Source organism: Salmo salar, chromosome ssa05 (genome assembly GCF_905237065.1).
Source record: "Salmo salar chromosome ssa05, Ssal_v3.1, whole genome shotgun sequence".
Taxonomy (NCBI): domain Eukaryota; kingdom Metazoa; phylum Chordata; class Actinopteri; order Salmoniformes; family Salmonidae; genus Salmo; species Salmo salar.
The window spans coordinates 33,165,822-33,191,686 of NC_059446.1; the positions used below are offsets into that span (position 1 = coordinate 33,165,822).

Below are 25,865 nucleotides of genomic sequence, written 5' to 3' on the forward strand. Positions count from 1 at the left end.
AGAATAATACATTGTAATACTTGTTAAAGCTTTGTAACTTAAGCCTTAAGCTTTGCAGCGTTCATTGGACAAAGTTATTAAATAATACTTGTGCTTTGCATTCCCTTCTCATGAAAATGACTTGATTGCACATGGTTTTACTATAATGGTTTTACTATAATGGTTTTACTATAATGGTTTTAATATAATGGTTTTACTATAATGGTTTTACTGTAATGGTTTAACTGTAGTGGTTTTACTATAATGGTTTTACTATAATGGTTTAACTATAATGGTTTAACTATAGTGGTTTTACTATAGTGGTTTTACTATAATGGTTTTAATATAATGGTTTTACTATATTGGTTTTACTATAATGGTTTTAATATAACGGTTTTACTATAATGGTTTTACTATAATGGTTTAACTCTAGTGGTTTTACTATAATGGTTTTACTATAATGGTTTTACTATAATGGTTTAACTATAATGGTTTTACTATAATGGTTTAACTATAGTGGTTTTACTATAATGGTTTTAATATAATAGTTTTACTATAATGGTTTTACTATAATGGTTTTAATATAATGATTTTACTATAATGGTTTTAATTTAATGGTTTTACTATAATGGTTTTAATATAGTGGTTTTACTATAATGGTTTAACTGTAGTGGTTTTACTATAATGGTTTTACTATAATGGTTTTACTATAATGTTTTAACTATAATGGTTTTACTATAATGGTTTAACTATAGTGGTTTTACTATAATGGTTTTAATATAATGGTTTTACTATAATGGTTTTACTATAATGGTTTTAATATAATGATTTTACTATAATGGTTTTACTATAATGGTTTAACTGTAGTGGTTTTACTATAATGGTTTTACTATAAGGGTTTTAATATAGTGGTTTTACTATAATGGTTTTATGCAGACCAACGAGCCACTGCGGCCCCTCATGATGAATTCTGTTTTTTTCCCCCCCCCACCCTCATAAAAGTGGCCCGTCCCTGTATTAGGTTGACTAGGAATCTGCTTAAATCCTAAACACACATACACACACATACACACAGGCGCACACAGGCCCCTCCCACACAGGAAATAACTCAATAACTTTCCTTTTGCTTTCGTTTTTTAAGACTGCTTGCAGTAGTTACTCTTGCTTCTTTATGTTAATCTTTTCTCTGTCAAATTGCTGTGTGAAGTGTTAAAGTTGGTGTTGGATTAAATACTTGACTCTGTCAACATGGACAGTGTTCTGCCGGAGTTGACTTGTCTCGTCTGCTATGAGATACTAAATGATCCCCATCAGTTCCCATGTGGTCACAGCTACTGCCTGCCCTGCATCCAGAGCATGAGGTGCCACAACAATTACAGCTGTCCTGAATGTCGAAGAGAATTCACAGACAACAGTGATATCGTCAGAAACTATAGGCTGGCTAACATTGCCAACACATTCCGCGAACATCAACAGAGGACTGAGGGTAATACTGTTACAGGGGCCTCTGAGGTAAGTCTGGGTCTGAGGTGACACCAATCCTTTGGTTGCTCTTTCTTCATATATGGGACTCAAGAATATCTGGTGTGATATGACTAGTTACCATGACAGAGAGAGTTGCCTTGAAAGTCAAGTTTATTTTATTTGTATGAAATTCCAATGAATGATTCTTAAATGTTGGTATCCAACAGTAGTTTACTGAACTTCTCCCTCTTTCCTATCAGACGTCTGGTGGATATGTGAGCTGGTTACAGCTGATGATCATACTCCTAACAATTATTGCCTTCTGTGAGTACACAATAACCAATACCAAAGATATGATCGTTTCCAATACTCCCCACAGCGAAGAATAGTATTTAAACAGTTGGGGGAAATATACAAATGGATAGACAGATCAATTATAATGTAGATGTATGAGCACATTACTGACTGTGCTCTTCAAACTGTTCTTCTTACTCTTTCCCCAGTAAAAGTGTACTCCCTTTGGAAGATTGCAGACGAAGATTATCGGCTACAGCTGGAAATCCACCCTTCAGACCTCCCGAACCAGGTTTGGTCCCCCCTCCAACCATACCACATGCAGTCCAGAGCAGTGTTATAAAACACATTTTTTTGTTGTTGTGTTACACTGTGTGTGTTGGGTTCAGCATGTCTTGGTTGCGCCATAATCCTACTTTTGTTTCTCTTCAAGGTTACCCAGCATGATGGTCTCTTTCTGCCTAGAGTGATCTGGACACTAGTGTCTCTACTATCCCTGCTCATCCAGATCCTTTGGCTCCCCCTATGGGTGTTGTGGTGGTTTGCCTCCACACTATTGTGCCTGATATTATTGTGTGTGGAGTTTATCATGTCTTGCCTCTTACAGGTTATTGCTTGGTTATGCAATGTTACATATTTTACATTCAACATCCTTGTGTATGTTTGTGGTATTGTTTCCATTCTGAATGTGATTGCTGACACCAGGCAAGGTAGGGAAGGTAGGCCTACGTGAAGTATCCTAACATGAAAAGTAGCCTTCAGAATGCTTCAATCCAGTGATTCTCCATTACTGACCAAAATTTGGGTCACGGAAGATTTTGAAAGGTCATGTGTAAATAAATAAATATATACAGTACCAGTCAAAAGTTTGGACACACCTACTCATTCAAGGGTTTTTCTTTATTTTGACTATTTTCTACATTGTAGAATAATAGTGAAGACATCAAAACTATGAAATAATACATTTGGAATCATGTAGTAACCAAAAAAGTGTTAAACAATTCAAAATATACTGCTAAAAAAAATAAAGGGAACACTTAAACAACACAATGTAACTCCAAGTCAATCACACTTCTGTGAAATCAAACTGTCCACTTAGGAAGCAACACTGATTGACAATAAATTTCACATGCTGTTGTGCAAATGGAATAGACAACAGGTGGAAATTATAGGCAATTAGCAAGACACCCCCAATAAAGGAGTGGTTCTGCAGGTGGACCACAGACCCCTTCTCAGTTCCTTTGCTTCCTGGCTGATGTTTTGGTCACTTTTGAATGCTGGCAGTGCTTTCACTCTAGTGGTAGCATGAGACGGAGTCTACAACCCACACAAGTGGCTCAGGTAGTGCAGCTCATTCAGGATGGCACATCAATGCGAGCTGTGGCAAGAAGGTTTGCTGTGTTTGTCAGCATAGTGTCCAGAGCATGGAGGCGCTACCAGGAGACAGGCCAGTACATCAGGAGACGTGGAGGGGGCCGTAGGAGGGCAACAACCCAGCAGCAGGACCGCTACCTCCGCCTTTGTGCAAGGAGGAGCAGGAGGAGCACTGCCAGAGCCCTGCAAAATAACCTCCAGCAGGCCACAAATGTGCATGTGTCAAACGGTCAGAAACAGACTCCATGAGGGTGGTATGAGGGCCTGCAACATCCTCCAGCATGACCATTTTGGCGGTGGGTCAGTCATGGTGTGGGGTGGCATTTCTTTGGGGGGCCGCACAGCCCTCCATGTGCTCGCCAGAGGTAGCCTGACTGCCATTAGGTACCGAGATGAGATCCTCAGACCCCTTGTGAGACAATATGCTGGTGCGGTTGGCCCTGGGTTCCTCATAATGCAAGACAATGCTAGACCTCATGTGGCTGGAGTGTGTCAGCAGTTCCTGCAAGAGGAAGGCATTGAGGCTATGGACTGGCCCGCCTGTTCCCCAGACCTGAATCCAATTGAGCACATCTGGGACATCATGTCTCGCTCCATCCACCAACGCCACGTTGCACCACAGACTGTCCAGGAGTTGGCGGATGCTTTAGTCCAGGTCTGGCAGGAGATCCCTCAGGAGACCATCCGCCACCTCATCAGGAGCATGCCCAGGCGTTGTAGGGAGGTCATACAGGCACGTGGAGGCCACACACACTACTGAGCCTCATTTTGACTTGTTTTAAGGACATTACATCAAAGTTGGATCAGCCTGTAGTGTGGTTTTCCACTTTAATTTTGAGTGTGACTCCAAATCCAGACCTCCATGGGTTGATAAATTGGATTTCCATTGATTGTTTTTGTGTGATTTTGTTGTCAGCACATTCAACTATGTAAAGAAAAAAGTATTTAATAAGATTATTTCTTTCATTCAGATCTAGGATGTGTTGTTTAAGTGTTCCCTTTATTTTTTTGAGCAGTGTATATTTTATATTTGAGATTCTTCAATGTAGCCACCCTTTGCCTTGATGACAGCTTTGCACACTCTTGGCATTTTCTCAACCAGCTTCATAAGGTAGTCATCTGGAATGCATTTCAATTAACAGGTGTGTCTTGTTTAAAGTTAATTTGTGGAATTTCTTTCCTTCTTAATGCGTTTGAGCCAATCAGTTGTGTTGTGACAAGGTAGGGGTGGTATACAGAAGATAGCCCTATTTGGTAAAATACCAAATGATGGTAAGAACAGCTCAAATAAGCAAAGAGAAATGACCGTCCGTCATTACTTTAAGACATTAAGGTCAGTCAATATGGAACATTTCAAGAACTTTCAACGTTTCTTCAAGTGCAGAAGCAAAAACCATCAAGCGCTATGATGAAACTGGCTCTCATGAGGACCGCCACTGGAAAGGAAGACACAGAGTTACCTCTGCTGCAGAGGATAAGTTCATTAGAGTTAACTGCAACTCAGATTGCAGACCAAGTAAATGCTTCACAGAGTTCAAGTAACAGGCACATCTCAACATCAACTGTTCAGAGGAGACTGCGTGAATCAGGCCTTCATGGTCGAATTGCTGCAAAGAAACCACTACTAAAGAACACCAATAAGAAGAAGAGACAAATCAAACACCCTTCTAAGCAAATCACCACCCCGAACCACATAAAACAAATACCCTCTGCCACGTCCTGACCAAACTACAATACAAATAACCCCTATTACCTCGATCCTGACTGGGAGACTAGTCAGGATCGAGGGAAAGATGAACGGAGCAAAGTACAGAGAGATCCTTGATGAAAACCTGCTCTAGAGCTCTCAGGACCTCAGACTGGGACGAAGGTTCACCTGCCAACAGGACAACGACCTTAAGCACACAGCCAAGACAACACAGGATTGGCTTCAGGACAAGTCTCTGAATATCCTTGAGTGGTCCAGCCAGATACCGGACTCAATTGAACATCTCTGGAGAGACCTGAAAATTGCTTTGCAGTGATGCTTACCATCCAACCTGACAGAGCTTGAGAGGATCTGTAGAGAAGAATGAGAGTGTGCCAAGCTTGTTTTTTTTATATTAAGTGGCAAAGACTTCGAAAAACCTTTGTCATTATGGGGTATTGTGTGTAGATTGATGAAGAAAAAACATTTTAATCAATTTTAGAAAAAGGCTGTAACAAAATGTGGAAAAAGTCAAGGGTTCTGAATAAACTAAAAAAAAAGAAATGTCCCTTTTTCAGGACCCTGTCTTTCAAAGATAATTAGTAAAAATCCAAATAACTTCACATAACTTTATTGTAAAGGGTTTAAACACTGTTTCCCATGCTTGTTCAATGATCCATCAACAATTAATGAACATGCACCTGTGGAATGAACATGCACCTGTGGAACGGTCGTTAAGACACTAACAGCTTACAGACGGTAGGCAACTAAGGTCACAGTTCTGAAAACTTAGGACACTAAAGAGGCCTTTTTACTGACACCAAAAGAAAGATACCCAGGGTCCCTGCTCATTTGCGCGAACGTGCCTTAGGCATGCTGCAAGGAGGCATGAGGACTGCAGCTATGGCCAGGACAATAAATTGCAATATCCGTACTGTGAGACACCTAAGACAGCACAACAGGGAGACAGGACAGACAGCTGATCGTCCTCGCAGTGGCAGACCATGTGTAACAACACCTGCACAGGATCGGTACAGCCGAACATCACACCTGCGGGACAGGTACAGGATGGCAACAACAACTGCCCGAGTTACACCAGCAATGCACAATTCCTCCATCAGTGCTCAGACTGTCCGCAATAGGCTGAGAGAGGCTGGACTGAGGGCTTGTAGGCCTGTTGTAAGGCAGGTCCTCACCAGACATCACCGGCAACAACGTTGCCTATGGGCACAAACCCACCGTCGCTGGACCAGACAGGACTGGCAAAAAGTGCTTCGTCTTCACTGACGAGTCGCGGTTTTGTCTCACCAGAGGTGATGGTCGGATTCGCGTTTATCGTCGAAGGAATGAGCGTTACACCGAGGCCTGTACTCTGGAGCGGGATCGATTTGGAGGTGGAGGGTCCGTCATGGTCTAGGGCGGTGCGTCACAGCATCATCGGACTGAGCTTGTTGTCATTGCAGGTAATCTCAATGCTGTGAGTTACAGGGAAGACATCCTCCTCCCTCATGTGGTACCCTTCCTGCAGGCTCATCCTGACATGACCCTCCAGCATGACAATGCCACCAGCCATACTGCTCTTTCTGTGCGTGATTTCCTGCAAGACAGTAATGTCAGTGTTCTGCCATGGCCAGCGAAGAGCCTGGATCTTAATCCCATTGAGCATGTCTGGGACCTGTTGGATCAGAGGGAGAGGGCTATTACTTTTGATTTTGACCCCCCCTTTGTTCAGGGACACATTATTCAATTTCTGTTAGTCACATGTCTGTGGAACTTGTTCAGTTTATATCTCAGTTGTTGAATCTTATGTTCATACAAATATTTACACATGTTAAGTTTTCTGAAAATAAACACAGTTGACAGTGAGAGGACATTTCTTTTTTTTGCTGAGTTTCTTTTTTTTATATATGGCAACTAAAATTATCCACTACTAGTAGCCATGTAATCATCCAACAGTAAATGTAATGTCCTAAAAAAACCTTGCAGTTGTAGGCTACTACCCATGAAACCTATATGTCTCGCAATGGCCAGTAAGCATTTTGCACGTGCGTCGCTCCATATCTCACAGCCTTATCAAATATATTGGTTGTAAAATAGTGCTATGAGCTGAAAATTGAGAGTTGAGAAATATACTGAAAAATATAAACGCAACATGCAACAATTTCAAAGATTTTGCTGTGTCACAGTTCAGATAATGAAATCAGTCAATTGAAATAAATAATTTAGGCCATAATCTATGGGTTTCCCATGACTGGGCATGGGCGCAGCCATGGGTGTGCCTGGGAGGGCATAGGCCCACCCACTTGGCAGCCAGGCCTACTCACTCTGGAGCCAGTTTTTCCCCACAAAAGGGCTTTATTACAGACACAAATACTCCTCAGCACCCAGACGATCCCACAGGTGAAGAAGCCAGATGTGGAGGTCCTGGGCTGGCGTGGTTACTCCTGTGGTCTGTGGTTGTGAGGCCAGTTGGATGTACTGACAAATTCTCTAAAACAACGTTGGAGGCAGCTTATGGTAGAGAAATTAACATTCAATTCTCAGGCAACAGCTCTAATGGACATTCCTGCAGTCAGCATGCCAATTGCACGCTCCCTCAAAACTTGAGAATCTGTGGCATTGTGTTGTTGTGTGGCAAAACTGCACATTTTAGAGTGGGCTTTAAATGTCCCCAGCACAAGGTGCACCTGTGTAAGGATCATGCTGTTTAATGAGCTTCTTGATATTCCACACCTATCAGGTGGATGATTATCTTGGCAAAGGAGAAATGCTCCCTCTCAGGGATGTAAACAAATGTGTGCACAATTTGAGAGAAATAAGCTTTTTGTGCATAAGGAACATTTCTGGGATTTTTCATTTCAGCTCATGAAATATGGGACCAACACTTTACATGTTCTGTTTATATTTTTGTTCAGTGTAATACCTACATGAAGCTAAGTACCTCCTCTTCAACAGCGGCAAGTGGACGATGCTTCCAAAGCTATGTTTTTTTCCCACAATTGCATTTTTAAATGATATACGATCAGAACACATTTTTCTCTTGAGCGCATGGGGGAGAAGAGAGTGGCTCGCTCATTACAGCAGCAGGCCCCAGCAAAACCGGGGCAGGGCACACACTTTCAATACAGGAATCATGAGAATAATGCACTTACTGTTTGACCAAATCATGGTTTTAGCTGGCCAATTTTCTACACTTTTGATTGAGATAACAATATAGAATGTGCTATTTCTATGTTTATAGGCACCCTTTCCGTTTTTTAAGATCCATGATCTTGGCTGCGTAACTGATGACAGTCGGAGAAGGTCTCTTTGCTGATGCCGCGTTTGATTTTGAACGTGAGTTTACATGACTGTAGCTCAGCCTATCAGAATATCGGGCTGCCCCATCTTGGTGGAGGGGGCGGCCGTTGCACACTGATCAGCCAAGGCTCATTATAGATTAGTATAACAGATATTATTGTATTTTACTTCACAGGCCTATGGGCTGACGGCCATGTCACGTTTTCATTAAAAATAATAATATACAGTACCAGTCAAAAGTTTGGACACACCTACTCAATCAAGGGTTTTTCTTAATTTGTACTGTTTTCTACATTGTATAATAAAAGCGAACACATCAAAACTATGAAATAACACATTGAATCATGTAGTAAGCAAAAAAGTGTTAAACAAATCAAAATATATTTTATATTTGAGATTCTTCAAAGTAGCCACCCTTTGCCTTAATGACAGCTTTGCACACTCTTTATTTATTTATTTATTTATTTATTTTTATTTCACCTTTATTTAACCAGGTAGGCAAGTTGAGAACAAGTTCTCATTTACAATTGCGACCTGGCCAAGATAAAGCAAAGCAGTTCGACAACATACAAAAACACAGAGTTACACATGGAGTAAAACAACATACAATCAATGATGCAGTAGAAAAAAATAAAAAAATAAAAATAAGATTATATACAATGTGAGCAAATGATGTGAGATAAGGGAGGTAAAGGCAAAAAAATGCCATGGTGGAAAAGTAAATAAAGTATAGCAAGAAAAACACTGGAATGGTAGATTTGTAGTTTGAAGAAAGTTCAGAGATAAAATATAAATAATATGGTGCAAAGGAGCAAAATAAATAAAATAAATAAATACAGTAGGGGAAGAGGTAGTAGTTTGGGCTAAATTATAGATGGGCTATGTACAGGTGCAGTGATCTGTGAGCTGCTCTGACAGCTGGTGCTTAAAGCTAGTGAGGGAGATAAGTGTTTCCAGTTTCAGAGATTTTTGTAGTTCGTTCCAGTCATTGGCAGCAGAGAACTGGAAGGAGAGACGACCAAAGGAGGAGTTGGCTTTAGGGGTGACCAGAGAGATATACCTGCTGGAGCGCGTGCTACAGGTGGGTGCTGCTATGGTGACCAGTGAGCGGAGATAAGGGGGGACTTTACCTAGCAGGGTCTTGTAGATGACCTGGAGCCAATGTGTTTGGCGACGATTATGAAGCGAAGGCCAGCCAACGAGAGCGTACAGGTCGCAGTGGTGGGTAGTATATGGGGCTTTGGTGACAAAACGGATGGCACTGTGATAGACTGCATCCAGCTTGTTGAGTAGGGTATTGGAAGCTATTTTGTAAATGACATCGCCGAAGTCGAGGATTGGTAGGATTGTCAGTTTTACGAGGGTATGTTTGGCAGCATGAGTGAAGGATGCTTTGTTGCGAAATAGGAAGCCAATTCGAGATTTCACTTTGGATTGGAGATGATTGATGTGAGTCTGGAAGGAGAGTTTACAGTCTAACCAGACACCTAGGTATTTGTAGTTGTCCACAAATTCTAAGTTAGAACCGTCCAGAGAAGTGATGCTGGACAGGCGGGCAGGTGCAGGCAGCGATCGGTTGAAGAGCATGCATTTAGTTTTACTTGTGTTTAGGAGCAGTTGGAGACCACGGAAGGAGAGTTGAATGGCATTGAAGCTCGTCTGGAGGGTTGTTAACACAGTGTCCAAAGAAGGGCCAGAAGTGTACAGAATGGTGTCGTCTGCGTAGAGGTGGATCAGAGATTCACCAGCAGCAAGAGCGACATCATTTATGTATACAGAGAAAAGAGTTGGCCCAAGAATTGAACCCTGTGGTACCCCCATAGAGACTGCCAGAGGTCCAGACAGTAGGCCCTCCGATTTGACACACTGAACTCTGTCAGAGAAGTAGTTGGTGAACCAAGCGACGCAATCGTTTGAGAAACCAAGGCTACTGAGTCTGCCGATGAGGATGTGGTGATTAACAGAGTCAAAAGCTTTGGCCAGGTCAATGAATACGGCAGCACAGTATTGTTTCTTATCGATGGCGGTTACGATGTTGTTTAGGACCTTGAGCGTGGCTGAGGTGCACCCATGACCAGCTCTGAAACCAGATTGCATAGCGGAGAGGGTGCGGTGGGATTCGAAATGGTCGGTAATCTGTTTGTTAACTTGGCTTTCGAAGACCTTAGAAAGGCAGGGTAGGATGGATATAGGTCTGTAGCAATTTGGGTCAAGAGTGTCACCTCCTTTGAAGAGGGGGGATGACAGCAGCTGCTTTCCAATCTATGGGAATCTCAGACGACACGAAAGAGAGGTTGAACAGGCTAGTAATAGGGGTTGCAATAATTTCGGCAGATAATTTTAGAAAGAAAGGGTCCAGATTGTCAAGCCCAGCTGATTTGTAGGGGTCCAGATTTTGCAGCTCTTTCAGAACATCAGCTGAATGGATTTGGGAGAAGGAGAAATGGGGGAGGCTTGGGCGAGTAGCTGTGGGGGGTGCAGTGCTGTTGAATGCAGTAGGGGTAGTTAGGTGGAAAGCATGGCCAGCCGTAGAAAAATGCTTGTTGAAATTCTCAATTATAGTGGGCTTATCGGTGGTGACAGAGTTTCCTATCCTCAGTGCAGTGGGCAGTTGGGAGGAGGTGTTCTTATTCTCCATGGACTTTACAATGTCCCAGAACCTTTTAGAGTTGGAGTTGCACGAAGCGAATTTCTGTTTGAAAAAGCTAGCCTTGGCGTTTCTAACTGCCTGTGTGTATTGGTTTCTAACTTCCCTAAAAAGTTGCATATCGCGGGGGCAGTTCGATGCTAATGCAGAACGCCACAGGATATTTTTGTGTTGGTTAAGGGCAGTCAGGTCTGGGGAGAACCAAGGGCTATATCTGTTCCTGGTTCTAAATTTCTTGAAAGGGGCATGCTTATTTAAGATGGAGAGGAAGGCATTTAAAAAAAATAACCAGGCATCCTCTACTGACGGGATGAGGTCAATATCCTTCCAGGATACCAGGGCCAGGTCGATTAGAAAGGCTTGCTCGTTGAAATGTTTCAGGGAGCGTTTGACAGTGATGAGTGGAGGTTGTTTGACCGCTGACCCATTACGGGTGCAGGCAATGAGGCAGTGATCGCTGAGATCTTGGTTGAAAACAGCAGAGGTGTATTTAGAGGGCACGTTGGTTAGGATGATATCTATGAGGGTGCCAGTGTTTGCGGCTTTGGGGTTGTGCCTGGTGGGTTCATTAATAATTTGTGTGAGATTGAGGGCATCAAGCTTGGATTGTAGGATGGCTGGGGTGTTAAGCATGTCCCAGTTTAGGTCACCTAGTAGCACGAGCTCTGAAGATAGATGGGGGGCAATCAGTTCACATATGGTGTCCAGAGCACAACTAGGGGCCGAGGGGGGTCTATAGCAGGCGGCAACGGTGAGAGACTTGTTTTTGGAGAGGTGGATTTTTAAAAGTAGAAGTTCAAATTGTTTGGGTACAGACCTGGATAGCAGGACAGAACTCTGCAGGCTATCTCTGCAGTAGATTGCAACACCGCCCCCTTTGGTCGTTCTATCTTGTCTGAAAACGTTGTAGTTAGGGATGAAGATTTCAGAGTTTTTGGTGGTGTAACAGTGTAGGTTGTACTCTTAGTGTAACAGTGTAGGTTCCGTCCCTCTCTTCGCCCCAACCCGGGCTCGAACCAGGGACCCTTGCACACATCAACAACTGACACCCCACGAAGCATCGTTACCCATCGCGCCACAAAAGCCACGGCCCTTGCAACGCAAGGGGAAACCCTACTTCAAGTCTCAGAGCGAGTGACGTCACTGATTGAAACGCTATTAGCGCGCACCACCGCTAACTAACTAGCCATTTCACATCGGTTACATTGGCATTCTCTCAACCAGCTTCATGAGGTAGTCTGGAATGCATTTCAATTAACAGGTGTTTGGTAAAAGACCAAGACCATATTATGGTAAGAACAGCTCAAATAAGGAAAGAGGAATGACATTCCATCATTACTTTAAGGCATGAAGGTCAGTCAATGCAGAACATTTTAAGAACTTTGAAAGTTTCTTCAAGTGCTGTCGCAAAAACCATCAAGCGCTATGACGAAACTGGCTCTCATGAGGACAACCACAAGAAAGGAAGACCCAGAGTTACCTCTGCTGCAGAGGATAAGTTCATTAGAGTTAACAGCCTCAGAAATTGCAGCCCAAATAAATGCTTCACAGAGTTCAAGTAACAGACACATCTAACATCAACTGTTCAGAAGAGACTGCGTGAATCAGGCCTTCATGGTCAAATTGCAGAAAAGAAACCACTACTAAAGGACACAAATAATAAGAAGATACTTGCATGGGCCAAGAAACACGAACAATGGACATTAGACCGGTGGAAATCTGTCCTTTGGTCTAATGAGTCCAGATTTTAGATTTTTGGTTCCAACCGCCATGTTTTTGTGAGATATCACAGAGTAGGTGAACGGATGATCGCTGCATGTGTGGTTCCCACCATGAAGCATGGAGGAGGTGTGATGGTGCTTTGCTAGTGACACTGTCTGTGATTTATTTAGAATTCAAGGCACACTTAACCAGCGTTCTGCAGCGATACACCATCCCATCTGGTTTGCGCTTAGTGGGACTATCATTTGTTTTTCAACAGGACAATGACCCAACACACCTCCAGGATGTGTACGGGCTATTTGACCAAGAAGGAGAGTGATGGAGTGCTTCATCAGATGACCTGGCCTCCACAATCACCAGAGCTCAACCAAATTGAGATGGTTTGGGATAAGATGAACCTTAGAGTGAAGGAAAAGCAGCCAACAAGTGCTCAACACAGACTTTCAGTACACATATAGGGAAGGACACTCAACAAGCATGGCACTTACACAAATGACTGATGAATGGCTGAGAGAAATTGATGATAAAATGATTGCGGGGGCTGTCTTGTTAGACTTCAGTGCAGCTTTTGACATTATCAGTCATAGTCTGCAGCTGTAAAAACATATGTGTTATGGCATTACACCCCCCTGCTATAATGTGGATAAAGAGTTACTTGTCTAACAGAACACAGAGGGTGTTCTTTAATGGAAGCCACTCAAACATAATCCAGGTAGAAGCAGGAATTCCACAGGGTAGTAGTTTAGGCCCCTTGGTTTTTTCAATCTTTAATGACATGCCACTGGCTTTGAGTAAGGCCTGTGAGTCTATGAATGCTGATGACTCAACACTATACACGTCAGCTGCTACAGCAGCTGAAATGACGAAAACACTTAACAAAGAGCTGCAGTTAGTTCCGGAATGGGTAGCAAGGAATAAGTTAGTCCTAAATATTTCCAAAAGTAAAAGCATTGTATTTTGGACAAATCATTCACTAAACCATAAACCTCAACTACATATCGTAATGAATAATGTAGACATTGAGCAAGTTGAGGTGACTAAACTGTTTAGAGTAACCCTGGATTGTAAACTGTCATGGTCAAAACATATTGATACAACAGTAGCTAAGATGGGGAGAAGTATGTCCATAATAAAGCACTGTCTGCCTTCTTAACAACACTATCAACAAGGCAGGTCCTACGGGCCCTGGTTTTGTCGCACCTGGACTACTGTTCAGTCATGTGGTCAGGTGCAAAGAGGGACTTGGGAAAATTGCGGTTGGCTCAGAACATGGCAGCACTGCTGGCCCTTAAAAGTACACAGAGAGCTAACATTAATGACATGCATTTCAATCTCTCATTGCTCAAAGTGGAAGAGAGATTGACTTCCTCATTACTTGTTTTTGTAAGAGTTGTTGGCAAGCTGAAGGTACCAAGTTGTCTGTTTAAAATACTAGCACACAGCTCGGACACCCATGCATACCCCACAATACATTTCAACAAAGGTCTCTTCACAGTCCCCAAGTCCAGAACAGACTATGGGAGGTGCACAGTACTACATTGAGCCATGACTACATGGAACTCTATTCTACATCAGGTAACTGATGCAAGCAGTAGAATCAGATGTAAAAACCACAGAACAGCGGGACTGTGAAGTAACACAAACATAGGCACAGACACATGCATACAAACACATGATAACATACGCACTATACACACACGTACACATGGATTTTGCGTTGTAGATATGTGGTAGTGGAGTATGGGCCTGAGGGCATACACTTAGTGTGTTGTGAATTATGTAATGAATGTATTGTAATTGTATAACTGCCTTAATTTTGCTGGACCCCAGGAAAAGTAATGGGGATCCATAATAAATATAAATACACATATCTGGGAACTCCTACAAGACTGTTGAAAATAATTCCAGGTGAAGCTGGTTGAGAGAATGCAAAGAGTGTGCAAAGCTTGCCATAATATGGTCTTTTACCAAATAGGGCTATCTTCTGTATACCACCCCTACATTGTCACAACACAACTGATTGACTCAAACGCATTAAGAAGGAAAGAAATTCCACAAATTAACTTTTAACAAGGCACACCTGCTAATTGAAGTGCATTCCAGGTGACTACCTCATGAAGCTGGTTGAGAGAATGCCAAGAGTGCGGATAGCTGTCATCAAGGCAAAGGGTGGCTACTTTGAAGAATCTCAAATATAAAATATATTTTGATTTGTTTAAAACTTTTTTGCTTTCTACATGATTCCATATGTGTTATTTCTTAGTTTTGATGTCTTCACTATTATTCTACAATGTAGAAAATAGTCAAAACAGAAAAACCCTTGAATAAGTAGGTGTGTCCAAACTTTTGACTGGTACTGTATATTTTGGTATGTGTCAATTTCGACAGATTTCCCCCCCCCCCCCCCAGCCTATGGTCCAGCCTATTTGGCATTTGCCAGAATTGTCAGATGGCCAATCCGCCGCTGATACCAAACCAAATTCCTTAGTACTGAAACAAGACTACTGAATTATTAATTAGGTTGATTCTTCCCTGTCGTTTACCAGACAAAGCGAATCAATGCAGTGATCTTTTGTTATCGGGATAAACAACAATATGGCCTGAAAAAGACACCCCTGGTTTTAAATGAAACATATGCACTAATAAATATATTCTAGTTGTGGTATGTCTTTGAGGATTTTTACACAATGTAACAAATGTGTCGTCAGAGATTTATGTACTCGATTAGATCGGTCTGACCAGAGATCTGAAAATCCCAATGATTGATCTCCATTTACGCTCCCCACTGACATCTACAGAGAAAACACCACTAGCTTCAGCCGTGAATGTACATTTCGTGGTGGGGATTTAAATCGTATGAAGACCAGCATTATTTGAAGATCAGGCAAGGCATTCGGCCGCGCCTATCTCGGATCAACCAACATCGTCTAAAAAGGTTAGCAGCATGCATGCCAATGAGCAGACATTCTTGCTAGCTCTCTGTAAGGCTTGGTAATGTCGGCAGCGAAATTGTTTTCCTCCTGCTAGCGAAGATAGCTTTCATGTTAGCAATAAACTCGTTAACAACGACGGGTTGAGTTAAAATGTTAGTAGTAACAACGCGTAGTTAGTAATGTAGAATCAGTGGTGGGTTACCAAGTGTATAATGTGAGAATTTAGAAATATTACAGGAAGGTTTTATGTAGGAACTTAGCACTTCTGAACCGTGGTTGTGTTAGCTTACGTAAGTTAGCCCGCGATCCAGCTAGCTATAATATGCTAAACAGCAGCAAGCTAAGTTTGTTGGCTAGCTAGCGACAGTTAATATTATTACAAAGCCAGCTGTGTGTTAACGTTATCAAACTAGCAAATACTCTAACTAGCTAACTGAATGTGAACTCTGGCTAGCTTGCGTGCCATTTCACCAGGAAAAGTAGAAAGCCAGTAACGTTAGTCGACAACCAAGCTTCATAGCTGATGAGACAATAGAAACCCGAAGGGGTACAGCCCAGATACATTCACTACAGCTTTTTGTTATAATGTACCTATCTGTATTGTTTGTTTTGATTCGATTGCATACGGTGTATTGCAATGACAGAACAAAGTAACATACCAAATCGACCTCTAGGGATACAAATAAAGCCGTTTTGGAGTGTTGACTGACAGTGACGCGCAACACAGGCAGAGGGGAGAGCTGACAGGAAATACCCATCATTGCTGATGGTGTACGAACGACAGTAGAGAGAACTACTCGTACACCCGCCGCTTTCCGTTTTACCTACGCCCCAAACCAAGCGGTTCATGCGAAGGAAGATACTCTCTAGAACAGGCCGATTACGAAGATAGCAAGGAGTGGCGGCCAGGCGAGAGGGAGGCTACGGCAAACCATCTCTCCCAGATATACCTCCATTACGCCCACCTACCACCGCCTCCTTCAGCCATGGATCCGCCGAGGACTCGGTCACGTTCAGGTTTCTTTCATTATGGCATGAACGGTGGTGGCAACGGCAATAACACAATCAACAATGGGAACATGATGAATGCCAGCGGAGGGATCGGGGTGAATTACCCTCAACAAAACAACCCCGGCTGGGTTCCGCACGGAGCGCGCGGTAGCTATTCGGAGAACCAGCACACCCAGGGGAACTACCTGTCCGGTGGGGCGCAACGCCACCCTTCCCACGGAGCACACAGACACCCCGGCACCGGTAAGCTTGAAGGCTCCCATTCCATACGAATCTAAATGCATCACACCCCGTGCATAGATTAGTATACCTTTTGTGATTTAGCATGTGCCAGGCTTGACATGTAAACAGTGCAGTCTTCCTCCTGTCAGTACAATGTTCCAGCTGTTTGTCTAAAAAGATAAGACGCCAACATCCAGATTTGAACATCCAGTGTTGTCTGTAGTCAGGTGGCTATGCAAGTAATGGGCTTTGACTCAGTTTCCTCACTGCTTATGTGAATGGCCCGTCCATCCAGTCTGCCTGGCCTATAAATTGCTTAGATTTCCAAACAACATGAACACATTTCAGTTATTGAAAGATTGCTCATGCCACCTTCTCAGAGCATTTTAAGGGAGCTTTGAACAAATGGGGAGTGAGGGAGCTGGACAGGACAGTTGTGGACTAGGTACATTTGCATATGGAGGTGTGCAGAATATGTGTTATGACTTGATAACCTTAATTGTTTTCTGGAAAAGAAAATACTCATGTTTTGTGCTACACAATTTCTATGTTGTAGTAATATACGTCTGAGGCAGTAGGCTTGGGCGATATACTGTATAACAGGGTATTTCATAATACTGCTTATGTTGCGTTTTATTTTTGTTCAGTGTAAAGTGGTCCCATGTTTTACCCCCAGTGGGTGGGCCTGGCTGCCAAGTGGGTGGGCCTATGTCCTCCCAGGCCCACCCATGCCTGCACTCCTGCCCAATTATGTGAAATCCATAGATTATGGCCTAATGAATGTATTTCAATTGACTTCCTTATATGAACTTTAACTCAGCAAAATCTTTGAAATTGTTGCTTGTTGCATTTTTATATTTACATTTAATTATATAAGAAATCTAAGATGTGTCAAATGATACCCAGCTCAGGGTTCCAGCTATGCATTTAGTTTGCTAGCGAAGTGGCTAGATGTCAAGATCAAGCTTCTTGGTTACAGCAGAGACATTCAACCACCTCCTGGATCAACATCCCTGTTGCTTAAATTCTTTTGTGCCTGCATTTGCATTTCTTATTTTTTTTTTTTAAATGGCGCCCCTTGTGTGCACATTCGGTAATACCGTAGACACTGGTGTGGTACAGAAATGGTATGACTGTATGAACATCTGGATATCGCCAACCACTGAGGCAGTAGACGTCAATGAGCTCTGAGAATACTGCCCCCTATGGTGGGATGGAACACACACTGAAGAGTTTCCCATGTGAGCCATAATGGCATGTTCAAACAGTGATGGTTACTCTGTCAGTCATGCTTTCAACAGTGACGTCAGTCTGTGTTTACCCAAGTAGTCTTTCGTGGCTTCCACTAACCTCTGAAGAAACGGGTTACCGTTATAACGGAGTGGATTCCCTACAGGCAGAAAGGTCTATGAATGCAAACTTTTAATGGAGAGCTTTTGTAATAGCACGTTTGCCATCCAGACCTAAAATAACACTTGCGCATACGCACACTTTTGAACGTGCTTGTGCGGCACACACACACACACACACACTCCCTGCTCTAAGCAGCTGCAGATGCCTCTACTTGAATACCCTGTGTGTGATTTACGGTCTGTGTGTTCTGTGAGCAGAGCTCTCAGCATGTCACGCCTCTGAACATCACTTTCAGGGGGAATGTGTTAGGACTGGATTTGGAGGTGTTGAAAATATGTCTGTGCGTTTTGCCACGGTTTCTCTCCCTCTCTGAGCTCAAACAGATAAACTGTGTGTTTTGGGCTCGTGGAAGAGCAGCTTAGACTAGTGGCTCAATCCTGGAACCAGGGTTGTATGCAGCTGCTGGCTCAAATAGGTACCTTTTCTGTACTGAGGCCCAGATGCTAGGACAACGCCTTTATAACCTGGCAGTCCTCACCCAGCCCAATGTCTGGATCGCTGTCCCTCCCTGTCGGAGCTGAGCGCCAGTCGCCTGGCTGCTCTGTTCTGCTGGCGGGGCGTCTTTGAGCTGTCACTCTCCCCTGACTTCACAGAGCAGCAGAGAGGGCGATGGGATCGCTCTCAGATCTGTTGTTTTTGAAGCGACGGAGGGGGGGAGGGAGGGGGCTAGTTTGGAGATGGGAGGCTGGGGAGGGAGGTGTTTTCAGAGGACTGTTTTAAAGCAAACTCCATCTGCACAGTTCAAGGGCATCTCTGCCTATTGGAGGGGATTGTGTCTGTGTTAGATTGAGGCAGCAGAGGGGGTAGTTTTTTATATTTGAGATCAGAGAACAGCGAGATTATTGTTACATCTTAGAATGGGTCTCCCTCTTGTCAGTGGCAGACACTGTCTGACTGAACCAGGCCATTCAAAGCCCTACACCAGTTTCCCATACTCATCCTCGGGTCCCCAAGGGGTGCCATTTTAGTTTTTTTGCCCTAGCACTACGCAGCTGATTTTAAAATGATCAAAACGTGTAGATTTGAAGCACCTGTGTAGTGCTAGGGGAAAAAAACACGAGTTTGGGGAAACCCTGCCCTAGACTGAGCAGGCTTTATCCAGCAATAATAGGTGCATATTTGTTCCCTCAGAGTTTAGACACAATTTGGGCCACTACTTTCTCTACAGATGGTAATTGCAGAGAGGCTTTAAAGGAGCATGACTACTGATGTGTACCTGTTAGCCAGGCCCGCCCAAGTCTGAGTTTTGAGGTTTTGTGTGGCCTATAGCCTGGTTTGACCCTCCTGTTATTCTCTGTGGCCTGTAGGTGTCCTGCACTTCCACCCTGATAACATCTGCAGTGATGAGCGGGACAAGGTAAGTATATTTACCTCTCCCTATTGTACCAACACAGCAGTAGGAATGCTATAGCCTTATTTAACACCATGCTGTCTTTCTACTCCCTTATCTCTTTCTGTGGCTGTCTCTCTCTCTCTCTCTCTCTCTCGGTCTCATCTATAGATGGAGGACAGTCCTAGCCCCAAGCGACAGCGTCTTTCCCAGCAGTCTATGTTAGATCTAAGCTCTGCCCCTCCCTCCACCCCATCCTCTCCCATTCGTCCCTGGGAGCTACCCCACACCCCCACTACCTGGGCCACACCCCCACCCAGTCGCAGGCCACACCCCCACTACCTGCCGGAGCGATGCCACACTCCTGTTCGCAACCGCCGCAGGTGTGTGTGTGTGTCAATGTTACAATGAGTCCACATAGTCATTCTTCCTTGGGGCATTATCTGTTGTGATAAGATGAGGATGTTTGGTATAAATTATGATGTAATGATGTCAAGCGTCCTCTCTTCCCCAGTCCTCCAATGAGACGCCAGCGTGGCCGCCGTGACCGTCTCACCTCCCACCCTCATCACAACTCTCACCCCCAACATCATCACCACCACTACCACCACCATCACCACAACCCGCACCATCATCATTCTCACCCCCACCACGGCCTCTCAGCAGGGCCTCAGGATGAGAACTACCGGCACCCCGTCCCCCCTCAGAGTTACCCCTACAACCAGCAACCCCCCCGGGGGCCAGAGGAGCGCCCCTACCACCCCCCCAACCTATCCCCACGCCCCCTCCACCACCCTCCTAACCTGTCCCCCAGGCTGATGCACCCTGCCGCCCACCCCCAGCACCCCCCTCAGCAGCAGAGCAGTGTTGTGCTGGACCTCCATGACCAGGTCAGTGGGGAAACAAGAAGCCATTTTGTTTGTGTAGTTGTCAAATGAACATTATTGAATTTGATAAGAGGCATCTTTATCCTTCTATTTGGGCGTTCAGGTAACGTGGTGGTTTGAATTCTGACCTTTTGACTTCTGCTCCCAGGGTTCTTCTCAGGTGTCATACCCGGTCTCTCCCCCTGGCGCACCCCCTGGCCTGTCCCCCCGCTCTGCCCCCCCGCAGCTCCCAGCATGCTCGGTGGTCTTCAGTGGACAACACTACCCTGTCTGCAGTGTTCCTCCATCGGTGAGTTCAACTACCCTGTCTGTTTGTCTGATACAGTTCGCACGGTATGCCTATTTCATATGGGTCCAATTCCCTCCCTGTTTTCCATAAGCATGTATGTTCATGTGTACATAATGCGTCATTATCTCTCATCTATATTGTAATAGTATAATAATAGTAATAATGTATTTTAAATGGCTTCCTCTTGGTCTCAGGTTCTGCAGACATGCTCTGTGCAGCACCTGCCCATGCCCTACCCATTCCCTTCCCTGCTGTCCAGTGACCCCACCTTTCTCCTGCCCCCTCCCCACCTGTCCCACCATCCCCCTCACCTCCCCCACCATCCCCCTCACCTCTCCCAGCCTGGACAGTTTGGACCCTACCCCACACAGCAGGCCAGATCGGTGAGTGGCATTAGCAATTTGAACCTCCATTAGCGACTTAAAGCAGTATTTTAGTTAGTAATTGAAGTTGTAGGTAGTCATTTAACTATTTGGGTAGCTCCACTTGCTCTCATGTAATCAACCCCCCCCTATCTCTTTCTCCCTCCTAGCCGTTACAGAGGATAGAGAATGACGTGGAGCTGTTGGGGGAACACCTGTCCTTAGGGGCGGGTCTCCACTACCCCCCCGCAGCCCACCCCGGCATGCCCCCCCACTCCACACAGCTCCACTTCCTTTCCCATGATCCACTGCCACAGGAGTTCTTTGGAGTGGTGAGTGTCTCTCTCTGCCGTTCTCCTCAAACCACCTTTATCACACATCAGGGTGATGGTTGCATCATTATCTTTTAAGCCATTTTAAAAGCCTGTGTTGGCTTTATTTTAAAATCTGGTATTGCCAGCGACGTTGATTCCACATCTCTTCTCTCAGTCGTATCCCAGCTTCATGCCACGACGTATCCCAGGACGACGCTACCGCTCCCAGCAGCCACTGCCACCCTCGCCTTACCACCCCAGTTTCCTGCCTTACTTCCTGTAAGTCCACCATCTGCTTCTAACTCGACCTCATGGGAGTTGTAGTTTAGAGAACCTGGAGACGCTGCCATATTGTGTGGAAGAAACCTACTCTTGTGGCACAGCATATTTGTGTAAATACTGCTGAGCTTTCATGTACAGCATGTATCTGCCACTCTCCTCAGCTCTAATGCGCTGTGTAGGCACACAGGGTCTGTAGGTAAGTGCGTTTCTCTCCCTCTGTCAGCTCCATGCTGCCAGTCCAGCCAACAGGCCCTGCCATCAGCCTGGAGCTAGACGTAGATGACGGAGAGGTGGAGAACTATGAGGCGCTTCTCAACCTGGCTGAGCGTCTGGGAGAGGCCAAGCTCAGAGGACTGACCAAGGGAGACATTGAACAGCTGCCTTCCTATAGGTTCAACCCCAACAACCACCAATCAGAACAGACGCTGTGAGTACTTCCCCCTATCAGAACTGAGTATGAGGATATTATCCTCCGCACTTACCGATCGTACAGTTGGCGTTTGTTGTAATAACGTTGTACTGTTGATTTGCAGGTGTGTGGTGTGTATGAGTGACTTTGAGTCTCGTCAGCTGCTGCGGGTTCTACCCTGCAGTCATGAGTTCCATGGAAAGTGTGTGGACAAGTGGCTCAGGGTGAGTTTCTCTCGCTCCAGTATTTCACAATTCAGGATCAACTAGTTGGCAGACGTACTTTCCTAGATGCTGTGAAACGTCTTCATTCTTAGTTCCCTCGAATCTGGAGTTGTTTCCCCGTAATGATCAAGTCATCCCTGCAGGTTAACTGACATTGTCACTCTCCCTCCCTCTGGTTGTCTCTCTCCAGGCTAACAGGACGTGTCCCATCTGTAGGGCTGATGCCTCCGAGGTCCAGCGAGACTCGGAGTGACCAGCAGGGGGAGACAACCACGCTGACAGTTGTAGTACTGCCCTCCATCTCCTTTAGCGCTCTTGCCCTTCTGTCCTCTGTTTATACTCAAACTCCATTCCCACTGGTCCAGCACACACCCATTGCATCTCTCTAGCTCTGAATGTCCTTCAGTGTGTGTGTGTGTGTGCGTAGGAACGTGTCTATCTGTATGATTCCTGGCGTTGGTATGTACCAGCGTTGTGTGTATGATACTGTATTTTAGTGTCTCTGATCGTGTGTGAGGTATGTGTGTGTTTAGACTTGGGTGTCCACACGGCCCTCTCCATGTAGTTGACACTTAAAGGTCCATGCCACTGCGCTGCCTCTCTGTAGAACTAGTTATTGTTTAGTTTCTCTGCCTGGCTGTTTACCTCGTCATTCCTGTTGCTCATTGTTACCACGACAACGCGCTTCACCGTATTCCTCTGAACTTTCTCTTATTCTATTTCTCTTTATTTTTGTTCCTTATTAAATATGATCAGTTTGTCTGACTGCAGTGGCACATATATATATATATACTGTATAAATATATGAATATCTGTATACCAAATAAAAGGCTTGATATTAACTTTTTAAAAATCACATTTTGTACAGGTTCTTTTATTTTTTTTTTTGTATTATGAGCTGTGGTGCAGTTAGGTTTGATTGTGCTCAATTGATTTGTGTTCTGGATGTGTTAGACTTTAGGTGGTGGTTCGTTAATAAAAGACATTATACACACTGATCTGTCTGCTGTCTGTTTCATGTCGAGGAAACACACCAGGGTATAGGACGCGCGCCCTCAGGCAATCCTATCACCTCTCCACAGAACATGATCCATCAATTTCCTGTCGCTTCTACATGTGTTCGTTAACACCCGGCAGGTGATCGCTAGCACCCCGCGGCCACCTGCTGCTTTCAGCCGTTAGTTTTTCCCGTGTGTTTCTTCTCAGTTGCGTTGCTGGCTTTGTTTATTTGCACCTTAAACTGTAATAACTGCGTGCTGCCATGGGGTGGTGTCACAGTTCTTTCTAAGGCATGGGGATTTATTTTAGAGGGAGGAATGGTTCTCAATGTTCCAAAGAGGCTTCCTCTCCTTTATATCCTCATAAGGTTCACTCCAGGTAGAGATGGAAGCCAGAAGGATACGTTTTACAGACAGACTAATTCTGATCTTTTGCCCAGTTATTGGTCTTTTGACCAATCCGATGTGTTCTTTTGCCATTTGGGCAAAAAGATTACAATTGGGCTCCCTGTGTAAACGCAGGCTATAATAATCAATGACGCAACCATCCAGTTCTTTCAGATTGTTTAAGGGTAGAGATTAAGGTTTGGTTAAGGACTAGGCACTAGGCACTAGATCAAAATAATAAAATGAGTCCCAAAAGACAAGAATGAACAGGTTCGACAAGGCAGGATATGGTGTGTTTAACACTTTAACCAACACATTTTCCACAGTCTGTCCTATGACATATGCAATGATCAACATATTAACTTGTGTTCACCCTGGCCGGTGACCCCACTTACGCTAGTCTACTCTGACCCCCGTGTGGAGCATCGACATAGCCGTGCGTCTGGCCTGTTAGTTGCCTAGTGCACGGCTGTTTGCTACATCACATGGAGGGGGTGGTTGTCTGTTCATGGTGAGCCTTTCACCAGGCTGTCTCCAGGCAGTGTGCTCTCTGACCTGCGTAATGTAACCATACAGGATTACTCACACATTTGACTGCTTATACTCTTTCATTTTATTGTTCCCTTCCACTCTCTCTATTCTCCCTCTTTCGGGCATTTCCCTTACTCTACTCTTGCTTCCTCTCATTTTGTTTTACTCCTTTCTTCGTATCGCATTTGATGATTCATGATCCAGCTAAAGAGAGAGAGGTTATTATTCCAAGCTGAATGCCCTGGCTCTAAGTAGCCTGATGCATGGAGAGTGAATGCGATCCGTTTAGCATATTGTCCCCTCACGCCACACTGGTGCGTTGGGCCTGTTGTGGAACAGAAGCCTTCCTCTGAGACACCCTGACACTGATCCACACCTCTGTCTGTCACCGACACTGTCAGGAGTCATCTGGTACTCCAGATGCAGACGGATCTAAACACATACACACTGGACACAGGAGACAGTTGCATTTGACTTGTGTGTGTTGTGGGATGTGCAGAAGGAGAAGGAGAGCGGGAGGGAGTGGTAGGTAAAAGAGGAGTAGAGGATGGAGAGAAAAATAGTCAATGGTAACTGCAGGTTTCTAAAAACGGAGAAATGCAACTCAGCTCTGAGCAGGTCTAAAGATGAATTAGCGTTCTAGCAACTATCTCTCATTAACTTTCACCAATTATACAACGGTATAAGAAACAGTTTCTTACAAAACAGCAAAGGGAGAGAGAGTGTGTGTGAGACAGCAAGAGAGACAAAAGGAGAGCGAATCTGAGTTCATGTTTAATTGAATCGGAGGTCTTTTGGCCCAACTTTGATGACTCAGAACAATAAGCAGAGGAGTGGCAACCCTTCCCACGTCCTTCACCCTAAATACCCTTCCATCCCTCCTCCCTCCGCTGTGACCACCGTCCATCCCTACATCCTCCCGTCCAAACCATCCTCCACCCCTCCTCCCTCCGCTGTGACCACCGCCCATCCCTCCTCCCTCCACTGTGACCACCGCCCATCCCTACATCCTCCCGTCCAAACCATCCTCCATCCCTCGCAGAGTAATGAAATGGAAGCGATATGGGATTTCTGCCTAAACTGTCTCTCCAGTTAAAGCTGAATGAATTCACTGAGCACTGTTTCACATTCTCTGTGTGTCACTCTCCGTGTTATATCTCTGTGTCTGTCTCTCAATTCATTTTGAATTTAAGGCAGCTTTATAGGCATGGGAAACATATGTTTACATTGCCAACGTAAGTGAAATAGATGATAAACAAAAGTGAAATAAACAATAAGTAATGAACAGTTAACATTACACTCACAAAAGTTCCAAAAGAATGAAGACATTTCAAATGTCATGTTATATCTATATACAGTGTTGCAATTATGTGTAGATAGTTAAAGTACAAAAGGGAAAATAAACGTAAATATGGGTTGTATTTACGATGGTGTTTGTTCTTCACTGTTTGCCCTTTTCTTGTGGCAACAGATCATAAATCTTGCTGCTGTGATTGCACACTGTGGTATTTCACCCAAATACATATGGGAGTTTATCAAAATTGGATTTGTTTCAAAATTCTTTGTGGGTCTGTGTAATCTGAGGGAAATAGGTGTCTCTAAAATGGTCATACGTTTGGCAGGAGGTTAGAAGTTCAGCTCAGTTTCTACCTCATTTTGTGGGCAGTGTGCACATAGCCTGTCTTCTCTTGAGAGCCAGTTCTGTCTATGGTGACCTTTCTTAATAGCAAGGCTATGCTCACTGAGTCTGTACATAGTCAAAGCTTTCCTTAAATTTGGGTCAGTCACAGTGGTCAGGTATTCTGC

At 44.3% G+C, this 25,865-nt stretch overlaps 2 protein-coding genes across 4 annotated transcripts; both read left to right on the top strand.

Moving 5' to 3' along the window:
- Positions 1–1,073: 1,073 nt before the first annotated feature.
- Positions 1,074–2,597, top strand: tri65 (Tripartite motif-containing protein 65). Its single transcript, NM_001141434.1, is given in 4 exon segments — positions 1,074–1,491; positions 1,704–1,767; positions 1,947–2,029; positions 2,171–2,597. Coding segments are annotated over 4 exon segments (711 nt in total). The 5' UTR covers positions 1,074–1,227; the 3' UTR covers positions 2,471–2,597.
- Positions 2,598–15,186: 12,589 nt separating this feature from the next.
- Positions 15,187–23,141, top strand: LOC106604678 (E3 ubiquitin-protein ligase RNF38). 3 transcript variants are annotated; one of them, XM_014199576.2, is made up of 12 exons: positions 15,187–15,402; positions 16,075–16,654; positions 19,354–19,403; positions 19,548–19,759; positions 19,891–20,266; positions 20,412–20,552; positions 20,747–20,935; positions 21,085–21,246; positions 21,404–21,507; positions 21,734–21,937; positions 22,044–22,143; positions 22,334–23,141. In XM_014199576.2, the coding sequence occupies exons 2-12, from the start codon at positions 16,387–16,389 to the stop codon at positions 22,394–22,396; spliced, it is 1,869 nt and encodes a 622-aa protein (XP_014055051.1). In that variant the 5' UTR covers positions 15,187–15,402; positions 16,075–16,386; the 3' UTR covers positions 22,397–23,141. The 3 variants fall into 3 exon arrangements, with proteins under 3 accessions (XP_014055051.1, XP_014055052.1, XP_045574058.1); XM_014199577.2 differs by lacking the exon at positions 16,075–16,654 and having other exon boundaries at positions 15,195–15,402; XM_045718102.1 differs by having other exon boundaries at positions 15,198–16,654.
- The last annotated feature ends 2,724 nt before the right edge of the window (positions 23,142–25,865 follow it).

Bases quoted from the DNA above. Each gene is read 5' to 3' on its own strand.
- LOC106604678 (XM_014199576.2), top strand. From the start codon at position 16,387: ATGGATCCGCCGAGGACTCGGTCACGTTCAGGTTTCTTTCATTATGGC. The intron at 19,760-19,890 runs GTGTGTGTGTGT...TCTCTTCCCCAG, and splicing joins CCTGTTCGCAACCGCCGCAG to TCCTCCAATGAGACGCCAGC. The intron at 21,508-21,733 runs GTAAGTCCACCA...TCCCTCTGTCAG, and splicing joins AGTTTCCTGCCTTACTTCCT to CTCCATGCTGCCAGTCCAGC.